This window comes from Heteronotia binoei, chromosome 3, assembly GCF_032191835.1.
Source record: "Heteronotia binoei isolate CCM8104 ecotype False Entrance Well chromosome 3, APGP_CSIRO_Hbin_v1, whole genome shotgun sequence".
Taxonomy (NCBI): Eukaryota; Metazoa; Chordata; class Lepidosauria; order Squamata; family Gekkonidae; genus Heteronotia; species Heteronotia binoei.
In genome coordinates, this window is record NC_083225.1 from 166,991,935 (window position 1) to 167,016,991 (window position 25,057).

A 25,057-nucleotide genomic window follows, 5' to 3' on the forward strand; every position below is an offset into this window, starting at 1 on the left:
CAAATCTAATTCCCAATCATCAGGTGCAATTATTATATACTGAAAATTGAAGTACTGCAGTGATTACTGCAGTTATAACTACTTTTTTTTTCTGCTGCACTGTCATACCTTGTTAGACACTTTCTGCATTGTTTATAATATACCTTTGCCAGATAGTTTGTTGTTTACATTGTTCTCTGTAATTCTAGGAGCCCTGTGACGCAGAGTGGTAAAGCTGCAGTACTGCAGTCTGAACTCTCTGCTCACGACCTGAGTTCGATTCTGGTGGAAGCTGGATTCAAGTAGTCGGCTCAAGGTTGACTCAGCCTTCCATCCTTCCGAGGTCGGTAAAATGAGTACCCAGCTTGCTGTGGGGAAAGTGTAGATGACTGGGGAAGGCAATGGCAAACCACCCCGTAATTACTTGGATGCAGAACTGGTCCTGTTCTGTAACACTTGAGTAACTCAGTGGCTTTGGTAAGAACCATCTGGCTATGGAGTTGAAGAAATAATCTGAAAGAACTTACCAATGCTACACTGCCTCCGGATTCCAAGCCAAAGACATTCTGTCGTTTTATGGTCAGCACATCAACATCCTTCATGTCATCGTCATCTTCAAAGAACTGCGCAGATGGAGTTTTCAAGCCCTTCCATATCAGTAGCTCCTCTTCTGACTCAGATTCTCCCTGCAACGCATCCTCCTCCATTTCATTGTCTTTTCTAGGAAGTTCTCTGCTCTCCTCTTTTGCTAATGTTACCGTTTCACTGAAGAGTGCTCTGTGTTTCTCTGTCTCTTCATTGCATGAAGAAGAAGGTGCTCCTTCAAAGTGATCTGTAGTCCCTAACAGGACTTCTTTCTCAGAGTCATTTCCAAGAAGTTTCTTCTGGGCCTTCTGAAGAAATCTCACACGAGGGGCCACTGCAAGTCCAAGGGAGCTGCAAAACAGATGTCCACGTTATAAGAGTAAATTTTCCCTGCATTGCCTGTAAAGGGGCCCAAGTGGTTCTCAAAGATTTTTCACTCTTTAGTAGGAACTTATTCAGGCATTATATGTAATATAATGTCCTTTTAACTGAAGTGCCAGGGACTGAACTTGGAACCTGCTGTATTTCTCCATTCGCATGGAAAGAGGAATTTGCAGGTACTACACCAACAAAACCATTCTCAACTTGAAAAGATCATCTGGAGGCTGCAGCTCTCAATGCATGGATCCATGATGAATCCATATCACAGGAAAAATCCAACTCATTCACCCAGGAGCAACAACCTTTTCTCTCACCCTTCTCTTTTTTTTCTAAACTGACCCATGTAGGAAGTAGAGAGAAGTCATTTCTACAATATACACGGGACCAATGTTCCCTCTAAGCTGCAGAGTCTTGTGAGCAAAAATTCTACTTTGTGAGCTACTGGTATTAAAGTGGTGAGCAACCGCATAAATTGTTGTACTTCGGGGTCATCCTTCCTGAGCTAAGACAAAAATGTGTGAGCTGGAGGCTAAAAATCTGTGAGCTAGCTCACGCTAACTCAGCTAAGAGAAAGCACTGCAAGGGACATCTCCTATGTCTTAATTTAAAAGGACTGCTTAATTTTGGGGAAAGCAGCAATTCAACAGCATATATCGCCACAACACAACTAGCAATTAGGGAAGAAGGCTCAGAAAACTCTGTTAATGTTAAGAGACGCTCATTGCAAATTGAGACAGACTGACTGGACCAGAGTCACCCAGTGAGCTTCCATGGCCAAGTGTAGATTCGAATCTGGGTCTTCCAAATCCTATAGCTCACCAAGCTGAACATCCATTCAGCACTGGTTTTTGCTCCTGGCATGGAACTGCAAAACAGGCAACAGAGGGTTTTGTCAAGTACCTGGCTAGCTACACCACATGGCTAGAAATCTGCACCTGGCTTGTAGGATACACAAGAGGTAATCCATACATGCTGTAAACTTTTGAGGTATAACAAGCTGCAAATTCTTCCCAAAGGCATGATTGCTGTAGTAACACAAGCACAGGTCTGTTACACATACCCACTCATACACATGCCCTCTCCAGCCCCACCCACCTCACAGGGTGTCTGTTGTGGGGGAGGAAGGTAAAGGAGATTGTGAGCCGCTCTGAGACTCTTTGGAGTGGAGGATGGGATATAAATCCAATATCTTCTTCTTCAATGGAAAGAATAAGATTTTGGATTTATATCCCGTCCTATACTCTGAATCTCAGAGTGGTCACAATCTCCTCTACCTTCCGCCCCCCCCCCAACAAACACCCTGTGAGGTAGGTGGGGCTAAGAGCACTTTTACAGCAGCTGCCCTTTCAAGAACAGCTTCTCTGAAAGTTATGGCTAACCCAAGGCCATCTCAGCAGGTGCAAGTGGAGGAATGGGGAATCAAACCCGGTTCTCCCAGATAAGAGCCCGCGCACTTAACCACTACACCAAACTGGCTCTCAAGACTTGGGGTTCCTATTTTATTTTTGGTTTTCACTGAAAATGTAACTATTATTGTAAGACATCCTAAACTACAAGAAGAGGCAGGATAGAAATGTTTAAATAAACAAACAAAGCCTGGAAGGAACTGTAAAGGTCCAAGAATCCATGCCAGGTTCTACGCCCCCTTAGTTTCCTGACTTTGGAGAATCTGAGGCTGTAGATAATCTTGCTGGTACCAGGCTAAGAGATTGCCAAGACTTCACTGCTGCATTCAAATCAGACCTGTTTCACTGACACTTGTCCAACCAGCACTGGTCTATGCCTACTAGATTGAGAGTGTGCTTCCTCTTCCACCACCATGCATCCAGACATGAGAGGTGGGATCACTACATGGAGGCCTCTATGAACAGTTGCAATTTATGTAATTGTCCCCTCATCTTCTCAAAAGATGCAAAACAGGCCATCGTTTGACATATCACTCCACATCTCAGGAAACTTTTGAGGCAACATGATTTAGTGGTTAGAGTATCAAACTAGGATTTGGGAGACACAAGTCTGAATCCCTACTCTACCATGGAAGCTTGGGCGGGTGACTTTGAGCCAGTCACACACTCTCAACCTAGCCTTCCTCACAGGATTGTTGTGAGAATAACATGGAGGAGAGGAGAACGATGTGAGCCACTTTGAGTCCTCATTAGGAAGAAAGGTAAAATATAAATAAAGTAAATAAATATTTTAAGGTATCACAAGGTACCACTATTTTGTTTTGCACTGCAACAGACTAGCACAATTTCCCCTCTTTAATTTTCCACTTCACATGTTACCTGAGGTGCACAGCAGAGGGGAAGGCCACCTGCTTGCTCTGCCATTATGCAAAAACTACACCCAGGCAGGTATGTACGTGAACCAAGCCAGGCCTCAGTTAATCTCTTCTGTTATAGACTATTTCCCACAATACAGAAACTATAACAGTTCTGTGCAGCAAACTAGACAAAGATGAGTAATTGGGGTAGGATGATGGCACACTGTTACAGCATCTGCTTTACCCGCCAAAGGTCCCAGGATCAATTAGCTGGTGATGTGGGAAATGCCTGGAGAGCTGCTACCTGTCATAGAGACAATATTGACCTTGACAGGCCAGTGGCCTGATTCAGTATAATCAGTATACAGATCCCACCAAGCTCACAACTGCACACTGGCACAAAGACCATGGAAAGGTTCAAGACAGATTTCTCAAATTGAAGTTGATCCACGCACAGAAAGAATCAGTAACTATGCATCAGTTTCTCCCTTCAACCCATACCCTCCTTTAGAAAAGAAGATTATGCTCAGCCAAATTGCCTACTGAGCTTTTTAACATTCAGAAAACCATTTAATTAAATAGTTATGGACTGTAGCTTCCCCTTCTCCTCTAGCGGCAGTCTTGTCAATAGTCATGATGAATACTACTGGCTTGGCAAAACCCTGCTCTGTCCTGCATACATTTTTTCCCAAGCGCTACTAGGTGAAATTAAGTATTTCATTTTATAAGCTGAGATGGAAAACAGCAAGAAGCCTTCATGTTAAAAGAGCAGCAGTTTTAAGCTCAGTTTCCTGGAAGAGAATGCGGAGAAGTTCCATCCCTATACTTCCCTGCCCGAAAACTGTTGGTTCCTATTGGGCTAAATTCTCAGATTAATTATTGCAGGATGGTCTACAATCTCTGCACAATTTGAGATAGCTGCTGACTGGCATATCCTTGTAAAGAAGGAAAAGAAAATATATGTAATTGAAGCCTGAAAAAAAAAAAAAGAAATTGAGGCAAGTCACTGAATATCGGCTAATTTTATTATCAGAAGCTGAGCTCCTTCTACCCTCTAAATTAGAACATTTGTTAAAACGGGGAATGGAACGACACAGAAATGATAAAAGCTGACAGATTTCAGTGCTGAGAAGGCACAAACAGAAGTACATTTGTTTTCAATAAGAATAGTAATTTTTGCAGCAAGATATGTAGGGAGAAATGGACAGAGAAACACAAGTCGCATTTTCTTGCGGGTTGTATTTTGCCCCCTCAGCTCTCAAACAGAAGGGCACTTTCTGAAGGCACTGCAAGATTCCTGAAACATGGCATGGAGTTCAAAGGAGGGTGAGGATCCTGCAGCAGGTAGAATCTTCCTCCTCCATGCTTTGCTATAATGATATTCCTTTGTGTATCATTTCAGGACTGGATTAAACATGACCTTTTGTGACTCATGGTCCGTCAGATTTTGTTTTAACTAGGCCACACCGAGAGTCACATGAGCAAACATGAGGCTGCCTTAAACTCAAGACTCTTGGACCATCAAGGTCACTGCTGTCTACAAAGGGATCTGTTGAGGCTGGGTGAGTGGGCGTCAATGTGGCAGATGTGGTTCAATGTGGCCAAGTGCAAAGTAATGCACATTGGGGCCAAGAATACCAGCTACAAATACAAGTTGATGGGGTGTAAACTGGCAGAGACTGACCAAGAGAGAGATCTTGGGGTCGTGGTAGATAACTCACTGAAAATGTCAAGACAGTGTGCATTTGCAATAAAAAAGGCCAACGCCATGCTGGGAATTATTAAAAAGGGAATTGAAAACAAATCAGCCAGTATCATAATGCCCCTGTATAAATCAATGGTGCGGTCTCATTTGGAGTACTGTATGCAGTTCTGGTCGCCGCACCTCAAAAAGGATATTAATAGTATTGGAGAAAGTCCAGAAAAGGGCAACTAGAATGATTAAAGGGCTGGAACACTTTCCCTATGAAGAAAGGTTGAAACGCTTGGGACTCTTTAGCTTGGAGAAACGTCGACAGCGGGGTGACATGATAGAGGTTTACAAGATAATGCATGGGATGGAGAAAGTAGAGAAAGAAGTACTTTTCTCCCTTTCTCACAATACAAGAACTCGTGGGCATTCGATGAAATTGCTGAGCAGACAGGTTAAAACGGATAAAAGGAAGTACTTCTTCACCCAAAGGGTGATTAACATGTGGAATTCACTGCCACAGGAGGTGGTGGCGGCCACAAGCATAGCCACCTTCAAGAGGGGTTTAGATAAAAATATGGAGCAGAGGTCCATCAATGGCTATTAGCCACAGTGTGTGTGTGTGTGTGTGTGTGTAATTTTTATTTTTTTTTTGCCACTGTGTGACACAGAGTGTTGGCCTGGATGGGCCATTGGCCTGATCTAACATGGCTTCTCTTATGTTCTTACTCAAGACCAGCAAGTGGGTCTCCAGGGCCTCATGCAGAGGTCTTTTGCATCACTTTCCACTTGATCCTTGTAGCTAAAGATGCCAAAGACTGAAACTGGGACCCTCTGCCTGCCCAACAGATGCTCTACCACTGAGCCAGAACCCCTCCCAAAGATACTTTGGTTGAGAGCTGCGATCTATAAACTCATGAACTCCAGTGTGGTATAGTGCTTGGAGTGTCAGATTAGGATCTAGGAGACTCAAGTTTAAATTCCCACTCTATTCACCCATCAGTGGGCTGCACTCACCCACTAAGTTGCTAATGAAAATTTCTGTACACTTGCTAGGGAAACTGATTGGTAAATGTGAATTTGGGAAAGAAGCCTGATAAATACCACAGTGTGTATGATATCCAGAGCACATTCCCCGCCCTCACATCATAGCCTTCTATGCGCACAGATAAAGCCTTACATTCTTATTCTGTTACATTTGCAAAATAGAAAAATGTTAAAAATCTCTTGTGGGCAAAGACAATGAAAAGTAAGTTAAAACTTATCCCTGATCCAGCCCCTCCTTCCATTCACAAACAACTCCGTAAGCAAGAGATGTTTCCTACACTTCTGGCCTTCTCCCTTAAGTACATACTGCCGCTGCAGGAGAAGTTGGGTTGTGTCCAAAGTGGTGGTGGTGTTTCTTTAAAGCACAATATATCATAAAACTATTATGCAATAAACGCATCTAAAATCTGTCCCTCAAGCAGTTATATTCTCAAACTGACAACAGGCGAGCTGTTGGAAGTAAGCCTCTATTAAATATCTTTATCTAGTGTGCCAGAGTCAGGGAAACAAATAACTTTCTTTTGAAGGACAAAATTTTAATCCAGTTCCTGTGGTGAAAATGGTTTCTCTGCTATTGTATCTACAGAATGCCGATTGATGCGGACATAATGTTTTCCATCCTGGCAGTTAACAGATGTAGTCTCCCCTCAACCTCTCTGCCTGCCTCAGAAATAGCTCAACAACGTCCTTTTGAAGAAAAGCACTTATCAAAATAAAGTTCAGCCCTCTGAAATTTCTGTTCACCACTACTACCAGGTTGCAGTCTTAACAATAGCAATACTACATTAAAGAGCCTCATCAGTATTCTGAAATGAGACTACTATGCTTAAAAGATGGATGTGGGTTTTTGCTTTAATGCCTCTCCCCGCCAAAAAAATCCGATGAGTAAGCAGTTCCAATAAAGTCTTACAAAGAGAACCGCGTTACTGAGCAAACAGAGCAATTTGGATTTGCTCGGTTTTGAAATTGTACGCTGTATGCAGTTACAATTTTTTGCTTCGCTTAAAGGCTGTGTTTCCTATACGAGGCAGGAGGGTATCCCAAGTTTTTGCAATTTTATCCATTTGTGAATACTCTGTGAGGTTTTTTTTTTCAAGTGGGTCTCCATTCCAAGTAAGTTTGGACTTATGCATCCCCATACCAAAAAAGGTTGGGAGCTAATGGCTTAAAGATTTTTTTTTATCCTCTTCAAGCAGACCTGCCTTATTGAGCAACACTTTTCCTGTAGAATCTGGAGGGCCCTGACCTGGATGGCCCAGAATAGCCCAGTTTCCTCAGATCTCAGGAGCTAAGCAGAGTTGGCCCTGCTTAGTACGTGGATAGGAGAACACACTGAGGAAGCCCAGGGTTGCTACACAGAGGAAGGCAATGACGAACGACCTCTGTTTGTCTCTTTCCTTGAAAACCCTACGGAGTTGCTGTAAGTTGGCTGCAACTTTCTGGCACTTTATACCTCAAGAATCGGAAGACCCATCTGGAAGGGAGGGGGATCTATAAGGCATGCCATGGTTCCTTAACTCTACTCTGAAATGGGGAATGCCATAGAAGCATGTTAAACACACGACTGGATAAAACACAAAACCACCATAGCTTTTCCCGATGTCGTAACAAAATACCCAACAACAGGACTACCTGCACATTACCCATTGACTGACCCCAGTGCAAAAGTACTCAAATTTTCAAGGCCAGTGAATGGCGATTTCTGTCTGTTGGCAGCCATTTCAGCAGAGCTTGAAAACAGGAATGATTAAAGGTCACAAAGAACAGCACAGAAATGCGAGCTGGGGCACGGGAAGCATCCACACCAGCTCTCTCCTCTCTAGAGCTGCTGAGCAAAAGGGAACTGGGGAGATAAAATTCTGGGGGCCCTGATCGCCCTATTTTTCATAGAGCTGGGCAAATTGTTTAATCTGCTTTAACTTTTTGGGTGCACTCTGCTTCCCTTCCAAACCTCCATCTTCTGATTCTATAGGACAGGGATTTCGTAATCAGGCCCATCTGCTTGAACAGGATTAAAAGTATAACTTAACTGAAGCTTTAAAAAAAAAAAACACTATAACCACATATAGCCCACAGTTTTCATGACATACCAAATCCAAATTGCTCAGTTGTGAGGGAGGCCAAAAGCCTGGTCTGGAGGGTCCCTAAATAGCCCTGTTCTTCATCCACAAGACAAGTTTGTAATACAGGGATAATACTACAAACCTAATATCTGTGCTAAAGAGCCCCGTGGCGCAGAGTGGTAAAGCTGCAGTACTGCAGTCGGAACCTTCTGCTCACAACCTGAGTTCGATCCCAGCGGAAGCTGGTTCAGGTAGCCAGCTCCAGGTTGACTCAGCCTTCCATCCTTCCGCTTGCTGGGGGGAAAGTGTAGATGACTGGGGAAGGCAATGGCAAACCACCCCGTAAAAAGTCTACCGTGAAAACGGTGTGAAAGCAACGTCACCCCAGAGTCGAAAACGACTGGTGGTTGCACAGGGGACTATCATTACCTTTTTTTAATAGCTGTGCTAGTTTTTACCTTTAAGGCCCTAAAAAGCTTGCAGCCTGGATACATGAAGGACCACCTCCTCTTGTACTGTCTAACCTGCCAATTTTAGATCCTCTTCCCAAGCATTAATCTCTGTGCCTCTGCCTGTAGAGGAGAGGGTCTGCCAATTAGAGACAGGGCTTTTTTAATGGTGGCACCTCATGTGTGGAATGTCTTCCCCTTGAGGCTCACTGTTGTGGCCTCCCAAATGAAGCCTTTCATGGAGGGATGGCAGAGACTTAACAAGTAAAAGAACACTAAATGCTAATATAAAAAGCATGCAGGGAAACAATGAGAATTTCTATTTGAATTCAAGAAAGAAATCTGAAGGTGGGGCACAGGGCTTTGCTTTCCAGTTCAACCTGGAATTATTAGGACTCCGAGTCACTCTAATCCACCTCTGGTCTTGACATGAGCAATCAAAATAGTTTTTCAATACTTTTCATATATTTATTTGCAAAGGCATCCATTATGTATGACTAAATGATAAACCATTCACATCCCTGTGGAAGTCAAAGGAACTACTAACACAGTCATATCGGCAAAGCCCATTAACTCTACTCACAGCAGTGACTTCTCATAGTATGAATAATCACACTAGAAGAAAAAGCCTAGAAATGTATAAATGGTTGTGCTTGTGTTTTGACCTCACATATTTCTTATTGAAAGTCTAAAAGAGAAAATCCACATTGTGCTACCCCAAAGAATGGGCCACATACTCTGTATGCACAAACTGCCTTATGCTGGCTCAGACCTTCGCTCTATCAAGGTCAGTGTTGTCTGTTCTGATTGGTAGTTACTCTCCAGGATTTCAGGTTGATTTATGGCAACCCTATGGGATTTTCAAGGCAAACGATTTTCAGAGGCGGTTTCCCACTGCCTGCCTTCACGTCACAACCCTGATATTCCTTGGAAGCCTCCCATCCTAATACTAGCCAGGGTCGACCTTGCTTACAAAGTATTTTCAAAATGCTATTATTTCCAATTGGAAATAAAGCAGCCATTTTTTGCGCAGTTCAAAGAAATCAGCAAAAAGAAACCCCTATAGGCTTCTACGTAGTACTTTTTAGCATTTCTAACAATTAGAGATAATAGCACTTACAGGGCATATTCAGCCACACGTAGCTTGAATACATCAAACACTTCTTTGTTCTTCATTAGGTAGATGGATCGCAGATAGGAAACAAAACACTAAAGGGGAAGAAAGGGAAAAGAAATTACTTTGAATGGTAAAAAGAGGTTCGGTCTCTTGAATCTGTAATAGAAAAAGTGATCCATGTTGAACAATTGAAATATGTGCAATGCATTTTATGTAAAACTAGTTAAGACTGAAATGGATCGTCTATTAGTTATCTGTCAAGTTAAGAGATGATCTCCTCTTCCCTTGCCCCTGATTGACACCTGTGAATACCTCTTTGGCGAAAACTGAATCTTCTGAACACAAGCAATAACTACGGGTTACAACTTAAGCTGGTCTGACCTGGATGGCCCAGGCTAGACCAAACTCATCAGAACTCCGAAGTCAAGCAGGGTCAGTCCTGGTTAGTATTTGGATAGGATACCACGAAGGAAGTCTGAGGTTGCTATGCAGAGACAGGCAATGGCAAGCAACATCTGAACATCTCTTGCCTTGAACCCTACAATGTCGCCTTAAGTTGGCTGCAACTTAACAGCATTTCCACCGCCACAGCTGAAGCACAAGCACATAAACTGGTATGAATCAATCTGAACTAGAAACGAGTAAGTTCCAAAAACAATTAATTTGCTCTTAAAAAGCAAAAGCTACCTTCCCGCACAGAAGGAAATCAATGTTTTATTTAAGCATACCGACCACCGTAAAGGTTCTCAAAGCAGTGTACAAGGATAAAAACCTCCAAGACATCATAAGACTAGTGGTGTGCAACATCCACCCCTATGATTGGCTAGTAGTATGATGTCTCTGGATTGGCTTAGGCTTTAGATATTAGAGTCCCAGTCTCCTGCTTTGTCCATAGTCCCTGCTGATCCTATGCTTCAGGTTCTTATTTCTCCAGCTCAAGATAATGACTTCAGGGATGATATACCCTTCAGAGTGAGTGCAATTGTCAAGAGTCCTACCCTAGCTCAGACAGTTAGGAACAAGACAGTTCCAACAAAAGTAAAAAAATTTGCTTCTTTTAAAAAAAAACCCTAATAAAACTACTGCCGTGGCTTGATTTATTATTCAAGCTGGGGAAAAATGATGGATGACTGTCATTTATGACAAAAAAAAATACAAGTTACTACAGAGGAACTGTTCAACTACAGTTAAGATTACTCAATCCAGTATTTTTAAACTATGCTAGCTGCAATCCAGGGACAGGCCCTCTCTTCCTCTGACCACCACTCATGCCTGCTTTCCTTCCAGCCCACCTCACTTGCCTATGTTTCCTTCCTGTGTGTCCTTTCTCCGATGGTGCACTGTGTGCACCAGGCGAGCCACCATTCCTTCCTTGGCAGCATTTGACTGGGGAACTCTGCAGCAGTGAACCTTGCCAGAAACTCTGGGCCCTATGCTGACAGCAGCCTGGCTGCAATTGCATGCACTCATATGAACATATGAACATATGAAGCTGCCTTATACTGAATCAGACCCTTGGTCCATCAAAGTCAGTATTGTCTTCTCAGACTGGCAGCGGCTCTCCAGGATCTCAAGCTGAGGTTTTTCACTCCTATTTGCCTGAACTCTTTTTTGGAGATGCCGGGGATTGAACCTGGGACCTTCTGCTTCCCAAGCAGATGCTCTACCACTGAGCCACGTCCCTCACCGTCCTACTCTTATTTGAGTATAAGCTCCACAGATTACAAATGGGATTTACTGCCATACATCCCTAACATAAGGTTTCCTCCTAGAATGTACTTTCTGTATTTCAAAGTTTCTTTAGTTATTCTAGTTATTTCACGGGACTAAACGGGCGCTGAACCTTTTTTTTTTTTTTGCTTCTCCCATTGCCTTTCAAAATGACCTTCTTTCTTCCATATATCTTGAAACTGAAGCTGTTTGCTTCATCCTTGAAAACCATTTTTAAACACTTAATAGAACTTGCGATATGGAATTCTTTTGCCCTTAAAACCCAGCTGCTGAAACAACAGCACCAGCAACTGTACAAACAGCTTTTGCTTGAAGTTTCATATTACCCAGGCTGCAATAAAACACTGGAAAATCACTCCTATAAAATGGAATAACCTGCTGCTACCAGCATGCCCTTTCGTTTGGCTGGTAACTCAAGTGTATCATTCATTAAATCATACTGTTTATGTTTCCACTGCACTGTTCTGTAATTTTTGTTTTCGGAAGTGTCGGGGAGGAAAAATTATTTTTATAGGTATATTTACTGGTTCATTTTTGGAATTCTCATTTCATCTCCTGTTCTCCAAAATCCATTATGGAAAATCCATTATTATATATTTTTTAAAAATATTGAAATATGCAGAGGAAAAAATGTACTAAGTGATTGGGTTATTTTAAATAACTCTTTACAGATTTTATTCTCGCACATGCACACACCCTTTCACTTGAGCGGAAGAAAAATCATTCTGTTTGCATGATGAACTGGTGGCATTAATTACAACACTTTGGGCTGTGCATAATGATCAGTATCTGCTGCTGCTATGAGCTGTTTATAGCAAGGGCAGAAAGATACTTAAGAACTGCTGAAATTTGGGGTCAAACATTGAAGCACACAGAGCAAGAATCTCAACCAACAGATGAATATGTGTGCTGTCATCTATACTACTAGCAGTGACACAAACTGCAAAACGATTGATTAGATACCACAAAAGAATGAGCAGAGAAGGAGCCACTGTTTGAAATTTGTAGGGCAAGCTCAGACCACAGCCTTCCTGTGCAGGTTTAATTGCAAACTATGGTTTCCCAAGAATCCATGGAAATACCTGATTGTCTCACTAAACTACCACCCAGGCTCATTCACAGAGTTGCAACCTTAGTTTGGCATAATGTTTGAACCATGCCATGTGGTACACAAAACAATTCAATGACAGTTTCCATTTTTCCCTTGGGGATGTATAAATGTCGTTAACTTTCCCACAGCACGAAGGGAAACCAAGTCATGGCACAAAACTAGAGAACTAGCATGCCATTTATGGATTATTTATTTACTTTATTTATACTCCACTTTGCTCCCTGATGGGAACCCACAGCAACTTTCAATGTTACCTTCACAAAACCCTGTGAGGTGGATGAGAGAGCATGTGACTGGCCCAAGTGTGATGGACAGTTTCAAGCTCCACTCACCAGGAGCCTCAGCAAATGATTTTCAAATGGTGGATGGAAATGTTTAAGGAAGGGGGAAGGAGGAATTTAACTGCTGGCCAAGAACAGAGTTGGGGGTTGTTGGATTTTGGTGGGAGAAGGGTTAGGAAGCCTGCTGGTTAGGAAGGGAGTCCAATCAGAATGTAGGTATTTTGAAGACAAGACAGGGATTGGATGCTGTTCCCATCAAAAACTGTTAAAAGCCTTTTGTTTTGCGTTTCAAGTCTGAATTTGTCAAACAAGAAGGTTGCTTTGTATACACTGTCAGGCTCCAGTTGCCCAGTAACTTTGTTAGTGTAATACTGAGAGGGCTGAAGTAAAGGAAAACAAAGAAACAACCAAGCTACTGAAATAAACCTGTTTCTTCGTTGTTTTCATCAAGCCTACTGTGTGGGTCCATCAAGCCTGTAATCCCCTTATAACAGGCCAAGGTAACACCAGGTGGTATCTTGAGTTCAAGTATTGAGGACTAGAAGACTAGGTCCCCAATGCCTCTTTTTGGCATAATAAAAGAAATGGAGGGGGCCGGAAACAAAAGTCTGTTGGGTGTGAAATTTAAGTCCCTAGTTTCTAGGTCGGAGATGGGATGTCATAATACAGCAAAGCTTCCATGACAGAGTAGGAATTTGAACTGGGGTTTTCCAATCCTAGTCCAACATTCTAACCACAATACCACGCTGATTCCCTAGTGCTTCACTATTTCTTCCCAAAATGCCAAATTTGAGTTAAGTAGTCACTTTATATCATTTCTCCACAGTAACACGCTATTTCTGAAGTCCTGCAAATTTTCATTTCATTAAGATAGTCCCAAATGCAGGGCCTAACCCTTCCAGTTCATGGGCAGAAGACCTCAAACGTCTAACAGCCAGTTATGGTAGATAAAACTCGATTAGATGGCCCAGCAAGAATCTGCATAAGGCAGCTTTGTATGGACATAAGACCCAGATTATATTTCCATCTTGATGCCATAACAGTTACAAAATTATTTCAGACAGACTTTAAAAGTGCATTACCAATACCTGTCGGTTTTGAGTATTTATCTAGCTCAGTCGACCAGCATTGTAAACAATGCCATACTGCTACTTAAAAAAGAAAAGAAACATCTGTATTTTCATGGTATGGCACGTTGACACTTTTTAAAAAACCTATGTACACAATAAAGTATGTGTTTGTGTGTTTAATGTGCCCGCTATAACCAAAGTTGAAGCAATAAAGCTTGATTGAATTCAAAATTCAATTTGGCTCTTTTACTGCAATATCTCTAACAATGCCGCAGGGTCTGATGACAAAGTGATGGATATGTATGACTTTAATATCTAGATCGGTCAGATATAAGAGATCCAGAAGAAGCAGTAAATATTATTTTTCTTGCCATGCCATTCTCATTTGAGTCAATTAACACAATGTTATTCCACCGTACGCCTCTTTTAACCACAGATAAGAGACTAGGAAGCAGTACCACAGGATCACACATTCCTTGTCCACAGTCTCTTCCTTAAGGAACCCACTTTCTTTCCATGGTTAAGGTTGAACAGATTCTCCACTTAACCAGAATTCTTTAACCAACTGGTCAACTGAAGCACAGCAGTATGGACAAATTCCTCAACCACACTTTGGGCAGGAGGGGAAACTAAGTTCCAGAGAAGTGAGTGTGTAATCCTATGGCCTACTTCCCAACAGAGCTGCACTAGCTTTGTTAGTATAAGTCTGTTATGGACTGGGATTCATGAAGTTCCTTGGTTGCATACAAAGAATTTTGCAGGTGGACTAGAACTTCCTTTTCTTCCTCCAGACTGCAGCCCCTTATACTGCATTGGATGCTGTTCCTGATGCTCTCTGATTTTCCCTGGAGCAGTCAGTTGAGGGGAGGAAACAACAGTATCCTCACAGAGCTTGCTTGCTCCTGTAGTCCTCACAGAGCAGCCATAGCTCTTGTGGTAATTAAAAATGCCCCAGTTTTCAGTCTAAATGTTTGCTTAAACACTATACACCACCATTCATAAACAGAACTAATTATAACCAAAGGAGTCTAACCAACAGCTTCTTAATTGGGGAAGGGGGATTTTTTCCAGAATTGGGAAGAACAAAGCTGATAAGAGAGGATACAGAAAAGACATATTACAGTTCAGCCAATTTCCCATACCCACCACTGCTATTTCAACAGTCCCTTCCTACAACTGTTTTTAAACTCATCCATAGCTTGCCAAAGCAATGAGTGAGAACAGACTGCAGGAGCAGGCAAGCAAGCAAACAGAAACCCCACCCAACCAGCTGCACACAGCAATTTTCAGCATGCCATTCGGGACTTGCAGGCTCGCAGCCAGACTTAAGATAAGCAAACAGGGACCCCTTAAAGTTTAGAAAACAGAAGGAGACATCAGTACAGTCCAGATTGCCTGTGAATGCATGAGGAAAAATATGAGCTGGTGCCATCAACTAGTTCCTTCCTTTAACCTAAGTGTTTAGAAACTGTCCATAAGCCCTGTTCGACAGAATGGAAGCTGACCATAATTTCACATTTGTATTGTGCAGCAATAAAAAAAAGATTTTTTAATACAGCAATAAAAACTGGACAGGGCAGATTCATTGCAAGCTGTGTCAGCTGTGATGAAACCCCTCATTTGTACTCATCCCATCAATGATCTCGAAATTCAACTTTTTTCACTCCATTCAGCTTAATTTTCCTTTCAGAAAATTTCAACGGCTTAAAAGCTACTAGAAAAAAAGAGAAAGAAGTGCTTTTTTCAAAAAAGAAAAAGAAAAGCAAATTACTCCAGCCTGTTTCCCTCTTCCTCCTGTCCTGCTGTGGCTAAGCAAACCTTGGACTGGATTAGCTGGCAAAAATCTACAAAATACAACTGCAGGCTTTTGCAAGAAGGAGCCAGACCACCAACCCGCCTGCCCCCCACCCCGCCGAAACCGAACCTTTGAAAGGCTGTGCCTTGCCAAGGAAGTACCTGCTATTCCTATTAAATTCTAATAAGATCATAAATGCAGGGCTTTCAGTCCAGTATGCAATCTGGCACTTGTCATAAAGGCAAATTACCTTTAGAGATATTATTATTTTACATATCTAAATTGTTCTGACCTAGTTAGTTTATCTGTCACATAACCATCATTATTAGCCCAATCTTCTAGACGGTGGAGCAGAAGCAGAGAAATTAAACGAATTTCTACACTGCCCTATCAACATGTCTTGACATGAGTTATATCATCAAACAATCTATTGTAGTTTTTATTACAGTATTTTTTTTTTTAAAAAAAGTGGTCAATGCTCAAAAAAAAATCTTACAGAACTATGCTAAGTAATCAGAGAGGTAGAAGGCATACATTGCTGGGGTTCTTTTATTAGCTGCTTCTATGTGGTGAACATTTTTGTGTTTCTAATTTATCATATCTGAATTGTGAGCTTTCTGTTGCTAATTTATCATATTTGAAGCCTGCCCTTTCTCCAAGGTTGCTGTAGAAACAGATTCTTTCATATTTACCTTCACAAAAAACCCTCTAGGGCTTCTTAGGCTAAGAAACAGTGATTGATCCATGGTTACCTAACAAGTGTCATTACTGAATGGGGATTTGAAACTGAGATCTCCACAAAGTTCAATACACCATCTGTTACAGGGGCTTCCCCATCCCTTTTTCTGAATAAACCTTCATATGATAAAATGTCGTAAGATAATATGCGTAACAGCTTTTGTCAAGTGGGAAAGTGCATTCAGACAACAAAAGAGAAACGTCTGTCACGAAACAGTATGAGGCAAAAGCTTCTTTACAGTGACTACATCAAAAATAAATGGGCTGGATGCATACTAGATTTTCCACTAATGGAAGGTACATCCATCAGCAGAAAAGAACTTTCCTGCCTCCCCCTCTCCCATTAAAGTCCACTGATTTCAGTAAAATGCTGGTCTTGAGGAACGGGGGACACTCAAGAACAGCATGTGAGGGAAATCAGGAGTCTGCAGCAGGAAAGGTAACTGGTAGAAGTCACACCTCTCCTTTCATTAGCACAAGATTTAATTGGGATCCAACACAATCTGAGAATCCACCACAATGAAAACCTGAACAATCAGGGATACGGCTCGCTGAAAGACTGTAACAGGTTCTGATCAATATATTACCCACACACTCTCTAGTTCTGATAAGAATATCAGACTCAACTGAAACAGTAAAATGTTCCTGGGATTCAACCTACTGCATGCTGCAAGTGAGAGGGAGCTACTTAACTGAATGCTCCATAGAGACAAATCAGTGGCTTGGATCCAGCCTGGAATTTCTGCTGTGGAGGTAGCCAATTTGTCCCTCCTGCAACAGGAGCAGAATTTTCCAGGAACAGGTTCCTTCATCCTTCAAGAACAGCATTTCAGGTAGCAATTTTTTGCTATTGGAGACATGAGGAAACCAGTGAAAACTGCACCTCCTCTCTACAGCCAAAGAAATCCCAGGTGAGATCCAAGTAAATTATTCCCTCATATCTCATGGAAACACATGAGACGGTGGTTCAATGGTAGAGCATCTGCTTGGTAAGCAGAAGGCCCCAGGTTCAATCCCTGGATCTCCAACTAAAAAGGATCCAGGCAAATAGGCATGAAAAACTTCAGCTTGAGACCCTGGAGAACCACTGCCAGTCTGAGTAGACAATATTGACTTTGATGGACCGAGGGTCTAATTCAGTATGAGGCAGCTTCATATGTTCACATGCAGTTTTCCCAGCTACAGTCCCAAAGTGATACATTTTACCTCCTCATCCACCTTTTATCTGAGGCAGACCCCCAGAAACCAGAATTAAAGCAATCTATCAGATTTGATTAATGTACTACAACAGGGAATTTGAAGGTGTGTACTGGTACGGAGTACTGTGTAGAATTTATGACCCTTGATGAATATTCTTTAATTTAAAAAAGAAAGCAATCCCATTTCACACAGTGAAAAAGATAACGCAGAATAGATTAAGCTTGCCACAGCTCCCTAAAGAAGAAAGTGTATTTCCTACTGGCACTGAATATTTACCTTTAAACTATACAACTTAATGAATTTGAGAATCCATGTGTACCTTAGAAATTCTAAGCCTACTCTCCAATACAGGTTAAGACAACTAGAACTGAAATTACAAATTTAATTAAATTTACTGCTTTCAAAAACAACCCCCGCTATACCAAAAGCATTACTAGAGTGCCATTCAATAGCCAGCTTACCCTCTGAGCTCTCTCTTTCAACTCTTGATCTTGAGCTAAAGAGGACTGCATCTTCTTCTGGATGTCCACAAGTTTATCAGGGTTGATTCTGAAGGAGGGGAAGAAAGTGAAGAGGACACCTGAGTAGGGTACACAGTGGATTTCTCAAAATTTTAATTGTAATTGTATTTCATTGGTTTTAAACTGTAATTTAAATGTCTGAACTGACTGTTAGCCACCCTGAGTCCGCTTGCGAAGAGGGCGGGATAGAAATTTAAAGTAATAATAATATATAAATAAAATCCTTGAGATCACAAGCTCAAGACCTACAAGTGAGTTCATGTCCAGGCTTGACTTTTTTTTGGGGGGGGGGGGGGAGGCCATGGGCTCAGAGGTAGATCTTCTGCTTGACAGGTTCATGCCTCAGCATAGGATCAAACATTAAGTCATGTGAAAGACTTTCCACCTGAGACCATGGACAGCTGCAGTCTGTCAGAACAAACAATACTGACACTAAATGGTGTGAGTCAGTAACAGGTGTGAGTCAGTAACAGTTGCTCACATACACACACTTGGTTAGTTCCTACCATTTATTCTGTCAGCATCTGTACAATCCTTCCACCTAGAGGCACCCTGAATTGGAGGAAGGTGCTTTACACCAGAGGAACATGTAGGAGTTGATAGAACAAAACATATGGATCTGACTCTTTTTCTTCACCTTAAGGATTTCAAAGCCCTATATCAAGTTCACAGGAGCACTTTTCCATATCCTCTGTGTTATTTTAAAATGGATAAAAGCTATTGCTCCTCTGAATAGGATTCTACAGAAATCATGTCAGGCATGAAGACCAGTCTCCTAAATGAATAATGCAGGAAAAGCAAACAGAAGCTTGGGCCTTTTATCCAGAGAACAGTTTATACTGGATGATTTTTCAAGGTAAAGCCACACAATTAACATTAAATTGCTTCTTGAGCTTATAAAAAGTGTGGGAAATTGAGCTCATACTGAAGAGGGGACTAAAATATATGGCAATAATACTTCACGCTGACATGATATCTCTCCAGAGAGAACAGAAGATTTTTTTAAAAGTGCTTAAATAAGGTTCTCCTTGGGAAGTTCCAAAGCCTGAGGCATTTCAACCTAACGGTGGTTTCAGACAGGTAAAACAGATGGATATGAAGATTAAATGATGCTACCAGAAGATCATGGGACAAGTTTATGACATATCTGTGTCAACATCAGACTGGCCCATTATACCCTTAAACAATATTTGCTTCCATGGTTTCTCTCAGCTGTGGAGCATTCTAGGTAAATTAACTTTGGGATTTCAGTGACAATAATCAACTCTGACTCATGTGTACAGAAAAGATGTTTTAAGGACAAGAACTTTACTCATTTAAGACATTTATACCATGCCTCCTGTACAATTACAATGAAATACAATATAGTCAGCAATAATAAAATACTATCAGTGTTAAATTCACTTCAACTAACTGTCAAGTGTCTGGTCCTCACAATAAACACAAAAGTGGCAACAGCAAGCCACCTACAAACATGGCAGGGATCTCAACATACTCAAGGGACTCTCCAAGTATGCAGAAAAATATAATCAACTAGCTTCAAAATATAATCAACTAAAGGGGGGGGGGGCTCAAACAACCTGCTGAGGACTGAATATGTCCAAGGGGCAAGGTATGTTAACAGCAGTTGAGAATCAGTTAAAAGAAACTGGGGGAGGAGGAGGAATTGGCCTGCTCAAGCCACTGAGCTTAGAGAGTCCTTCAGGGGGAGATCTTGGGAGCTGACCATTTCACCTTGTTTCCCTTCTTCTGCAATTCATCATGGTTCCTCACCTTATTACAGCAGAAAATCCAAGCAAAAAGCAGCAGTTTTAGGAACAATAGCACCCATGCACACAAATTAACTACACCTATCCTGAAAGAGCTATGGAAATAAAAGCAACTTCAGCTCAGAATAAGGCACCAAGAGAACAGGCCCAGGGAAGGAATTCACTGTGTGAGGGCCATAACAGAAGTAAAGAGTGATTAAAATGTGGAATTCACTGCCAGAGAATGAAGGAGGAGGAGGAGGAGACTGGATTTATACCCCACCCTCTACTACCCAAAGGAGTCTCAGAGTGGCTAACAATCTCCTTTCCCTTCTCCTCCCCACAGGAGACACCCTGTGAAGTAGGTGGGGCTGAGAGAGCTCTCCAAGACCTGCTATTAAGCAGGACAGCTCTGAGAGAGTTATAACTGACCCAAGGTCACTCAGCAGGTGCATGTGGAGGAGTGGGGTATCACAAACCCAGTTCTTCCAGATAAGAACTTACACCAAACTGGCTCTTTAGTTGGAACTAATCTAATTTAGTTGGAGCTCTATCTATTGATGGGTGGTCAGTCCGACTGTACCCCGGAAAATCTAGACCTGGCTCTTCAAGCCGTAGCATCTTGGTTCAGGCTGAGTCGGTTGAAGCTGAATCCGACGTAGACGGAGGTTCTCTACCTGAGCTGGGGTGGTCCAGGGAGGGAGATCCCTCTGCCAGCTCTTGACAGGGTGTCACTAATACCGGCCCCTAAGGTCAAGAGCTTAGGTGTGCTCCTGGAGTCCTCTCTTACAATGGAGGCCCAAGTAGTAGCCACTACTAGATCCGCCTTTTTTCATCTTCGGCGAGTGCAGCAGTTGGACCCTTTCCTGGAGCTCAACAACTTAGCAATGGTGATCCATGCTACAGTCACCTCAAGAACAGATCACTGTAATGCTCTCTACATGGGGCTACCCTTGGCGCTGACTCAAAAACTACAGCTAGAAGAGAACGCTGCAGCGCGGCTGTTAATGGGGCTCCCCCGGTGGGAGCACATTCGGCCAGTGCTGAGAGAGCTGCACTGGCTACCTATTGTGTTCTGAGTCCATTTCAAGGTGTTAGTATTGACCTTTAAAGCCCTCTATGGCCTGTCTATCTGCGGGACCACCTTTCTCCACACGTTTCCCAGAGAGCACTGCGTTCAGGGACCAAAAAATCTATTGTCCATCCCTGGACCAAAGGAGGCTAGGTTGCAGCTGACGCGAGCTAGGGCCTTCTCGGTGGTAGCACCAGAATTGTGGAATGCTCTCCCGGAGGCAATAAGGGCCCTGCAGGATCTCTCTACTTTCTGCAAGGCCTGTAAGACCAAACTGTTTCGACAGGCCTTTGAGATCTAACTGGGAGAGAGTTGCCACCCTACATTATTATAGAGTACCATATGACCACTTATATTATATTGTAGTGATACAGCACCATGAAATGAAATGTTTTTAAATAATTTTAAACTGTAGCTATTTTTATTGGTTTTGATTTGTAAAAATGAATTTTGTTAGCTGCCCTGAGTCCGCTTGAGGAGAGGGCGGGATAGAAATTTAAAGTAATACATAAATAAACTAGTTGGCTGTTGTGTGAGATAAGATGCTGGACTAGATGGACTATTGGTCTGATCCAGCAGGGCTCTTCTTGTGTTCTTCTGTAAGCCCCACAGAGATAGGACTTTCCGACCAACAATACACTTCTTCAAACTATATGGGCTACAGAATAGTCTAAAGGTGTTTTTCTAAATATATTAAAGGATACATTATATTATGGAGAAGGACCTCTATTGCTCTCTTTTGCCTTTCTGATATAAAATCATCAGCACAAATGCCTGCTGAGTAAAATCCTTCTCTTCATGTAAACTAGAAAAGCAAAAAAGGCCTCTGGGCACAATGCTTCTTGGTGCAAAAGCCATTTATGCATCCAACACAAAATGAGCTCCCTTCTACAATAAACTGCTTCTCTGCTGTTTAAAATCACCTTTGCAAGTCATTACATATCTTTAAGAAAAGAAGGAAAAGGCCATTTACAAAGAATTGCAAGCTTTACTGCACCCCCCACTTTTAACATCAGTGATTTAAAATGGCATTGTAAACAGCATTACCAGATCTCCTTCACTAAGACCACATGAACCAATTTCAGTGTATATTGAGTGACTGAAGATATCAGGCACCAAATGGTAATTAGGTTTGTATGCATGAAAATATAAAACAGATGTCATTACAAATAAAGAAAAGTGACTATTGGTGCACTCAACTGAACTTCCCTCTGAGGAAAAGGACTAAGACTGTCATGCTTCCAGAGACCTTACACTGCCATATTTCCAATTAGCATTTTAATACAGTCACAAAAAGAATGTATTATAGCAAGTTCCTGATAGCCATAGCACACTTTTTTCCTGAACTAGACGTGCACTGAAAACAGTTTACTTTAACAATCATAGAGAACAGGGGTGGTATTCTAGCAGGAGCTCCTTTGCATATTAGGCCACAGACCCTGATGTAGCCAATCCTCCAAGAGCTTACAATGTTCTTTTTTGAACGCTCTTGGAGGATTGGCTACATCAGGAGTGTGTGGCCTAATATGCAAAGGAGCTCCTGCTAGAATTCCACCCCTGATAGAGAGTAAAAATTACTCAACCTCAGGGGAATCCACTGCCTGAGTTTGTGTGTTTCACTGTACTGGATGTGCATCTCAGAACAGTTAACTCATATAAAGATACAAAACCTTGTCTGTGGATAGGCATATTTCTCACATCCCAACAGTTTGTGCTTCAATACTCCCTTAGGGTGAAAACGAAGTAATCATCACCCCCAGCAGAGACTGGCTGATACCCAAGTCAGTGCTTTAAACCATTCAGAAACACAGCAGGAAGGCTTCTCTTTATGTGGGTACTTTGGGCTCAATAACAGCTTTTGATATATTTCTCATGGTATGTGAGCAATTTGGGATTTAACATATTATAGCCTCTATGGACACAGGAAGGGAGAGTTAGATAAAATTGAGAAAGTATGTATTTTACAAAACAATTTACTTGATTTTGTTGATAGGAACTTTCTTCTGCGACAGCTGCTGAACCATGCCTTTTTCCTCTGAAGGAAGAAGTATGAGCAGAGCTTCTCCACCTTCTTTGTACCTAAATCAAAGCACAAGGACAACAACATTAACAAAAATAATTGTAATAGTAGCAGAAGTAATAGTAGTAGCAGTAGCAATGGTCTGGTTTCCATATGACATGTAAATATTGACATCTTTTCTGAAGAGGGGGGCCTTTATGCATCTTGGCTGTTCACTTTTATTGGCCATGTCATGGCTTGCACAAGGATCAAACAGCTGAGATGCACAGGAGTGGACACCACACAGAGGCTCCGTTCCTGTCATATGGGGGCAGAAGACTGTGTACAACTGTCATTGTAAATTGGTGAAGTTCACAATTGGGAGAGCCTGTCTTGCTATGGAAAGAGGTCAAAGAGCCCTTTGCTTGCCTAAGGGCCAAAGTAGACATGACATAAGAGATGATCCATAACCAGGATCTCCCACAAGTTGGCTGGTGTAGTTAAGAACATAAGAGAAGCCATGTTGGATCAGGCCAAAGGCCCATCCAGTCCAACACTCTGTGTCACACAGTGGCCAAAAAAACCCCAGGTTCCATCAGGAGATCCATCAGTGGGGCCAGGACACTAGAAGCCCTTACACTGTTGCGCCCCCCCCGCCCCCCGCAAGCACCAAGAATACAGAGCTCACTTGCCCCAGACAGAGAGTTCCAACAATAAGCTGTGGCTAATAGCCACTGATGGACCTTCACTCCAGATGCTTATCCAATCCCCTCTTGAAGCTTGCTATGTTCAAATAACCAGCCAGGAGGTGAGCAAAGTAAGGCATGGGAATCCTTTGTTCCATTTTCCTGATCTAAATGGAAACCTGCAAACTGCTGCTTGTACTATTTCTGTATCTTTCCCTCACAGTACTGTTTGGGGGGGATGGGGCTGCTTTTAGACTGAGGAGTCCCCTGAGCTTCCAATTTCTTATCCTTGGTTTACTATTGTTACATTTATTGCATCAAATGAATACAGAACACTCCACACAGCACAGCAATGTTCTACATATGGCTGGAATGTTTTAAGAACCTAAAACAAACAAAGCTGATTTTATGGGGGAAATGTACTGATATTCCTACATAAGTAAAACTGATGGGAGGGAGAGAACCATTAAAAAATCAGGTACAAATGGTGTACAATGTAAAGAAGAAGGTGACAGTCACTATCTCAAAAATTTGCCTGTACATCTGGAAAGAGATTTGAACTAAAATGTCTAGGGAGGCCCTGACTGATTATTGGTCTTCTGTAATTTGCATCAATAATTGAGAATACTTGCAGACTGCATATATGATCAATTAATTGATGTGATCTATTACCAAGTACATATTAATTGTACATTAAAATGCATGCCAGTTAAGCAGAAAAATCACTACACTGAAACAGAATCCTTTGAGTGCTCTTACTACCCTCTCTGAAGCAAATTTCCTTGGAGCCCTACCCAGGGGAGGGGATGGGAGGGGGGAGGTAAAAGCTATATCTACACAAAGAATATCTATCCAACGCTGCTGAGTGTTGGAGGTGCTCAGAACCAGAGTTGCCAGCCTCCAGGTGGGACCTGGAGATCTCTCGCTTTTACAACTGATCTCCAGTTGGCAGAGATCAGCTCCCCTGGAGAAAATGGCTGCTTTGAATGGTGGACTCTATGGCACTGTACTAAGGCCCCACCCTCTCCCAAACTTTGTCCTCTCTCGGCTCTGCCCTCAAAGTCTCCAGGTATTTTCCAATTCAAGCCTGGCAACGCTACTCAGAATTCCTCCAAGGTTTAACTGCAGGGGCAAATTCCTGCTTTCCTCTCCAGCTCCAACAAACTAAAAAATCTCCACCATCCAAACCCCCACTATTTCTAGGGTGACATCACATCAAATAACAGCATTCCCACATGCCCCCATGTGCGTGTGTTTGAACTGTACCATGTGCATGTGTGTAATCTTAATTCACGTGGCTTTGGACAGATGGACTAGTCAGTACACAGACACACAATAAAAATAAATAAAAATTAACCCAGGCAGTTTCATTGCATGAAGCAAAAATGTTATGAGGCTAATTACTGCCTCCCATCTCTAATTTGTCCATGCACCACGTATTACAAGCAGGCATGCACTGAAGATTCAGGAAAAAGAGGTTATGCATGGGTATAGCTGAGGGCCTGCTGTTTCAATCTTGCTGCCCGAAGAT

General features: G+C 42.2%; 1 protein-coding gene across 1 annotated transcript in view; it reads right to left on the reverse strand.

Moving 5' to 3' along the window:
- DDX10 (DEAD-box helicase 10) overlaps nucleotides 1-25,057 on the reverse strand; it is a 232,441-nt gene that overhangs the window by 165,485 nt on the left and 41,899 nt on the right. The window contains exons 10-13 of the mRNA XM_060234843.1: nucleotides 22,819-22,920; nucleotides 17,962-18,049; nucleotides 9,578-9,666; nucleotides 507-915 (exon numbers count right to left, since the gene is read on the reverse strand). Of these exons, the coding sequence (XP_060090826.1) occupies nucleotides 507-915; nucleotides 9,578-9,666; nucleotides 17,962-18,049; nucleotides 22,819-22,920 (688 nt within the window). The remainder of the gene's footprint in view (nucleotides 1-506; nucleotides 916-9,577; nucleotides 9,667-17,961; nucleotides 18,050-22,818; nucleotides 22,921-25,057) is intronic.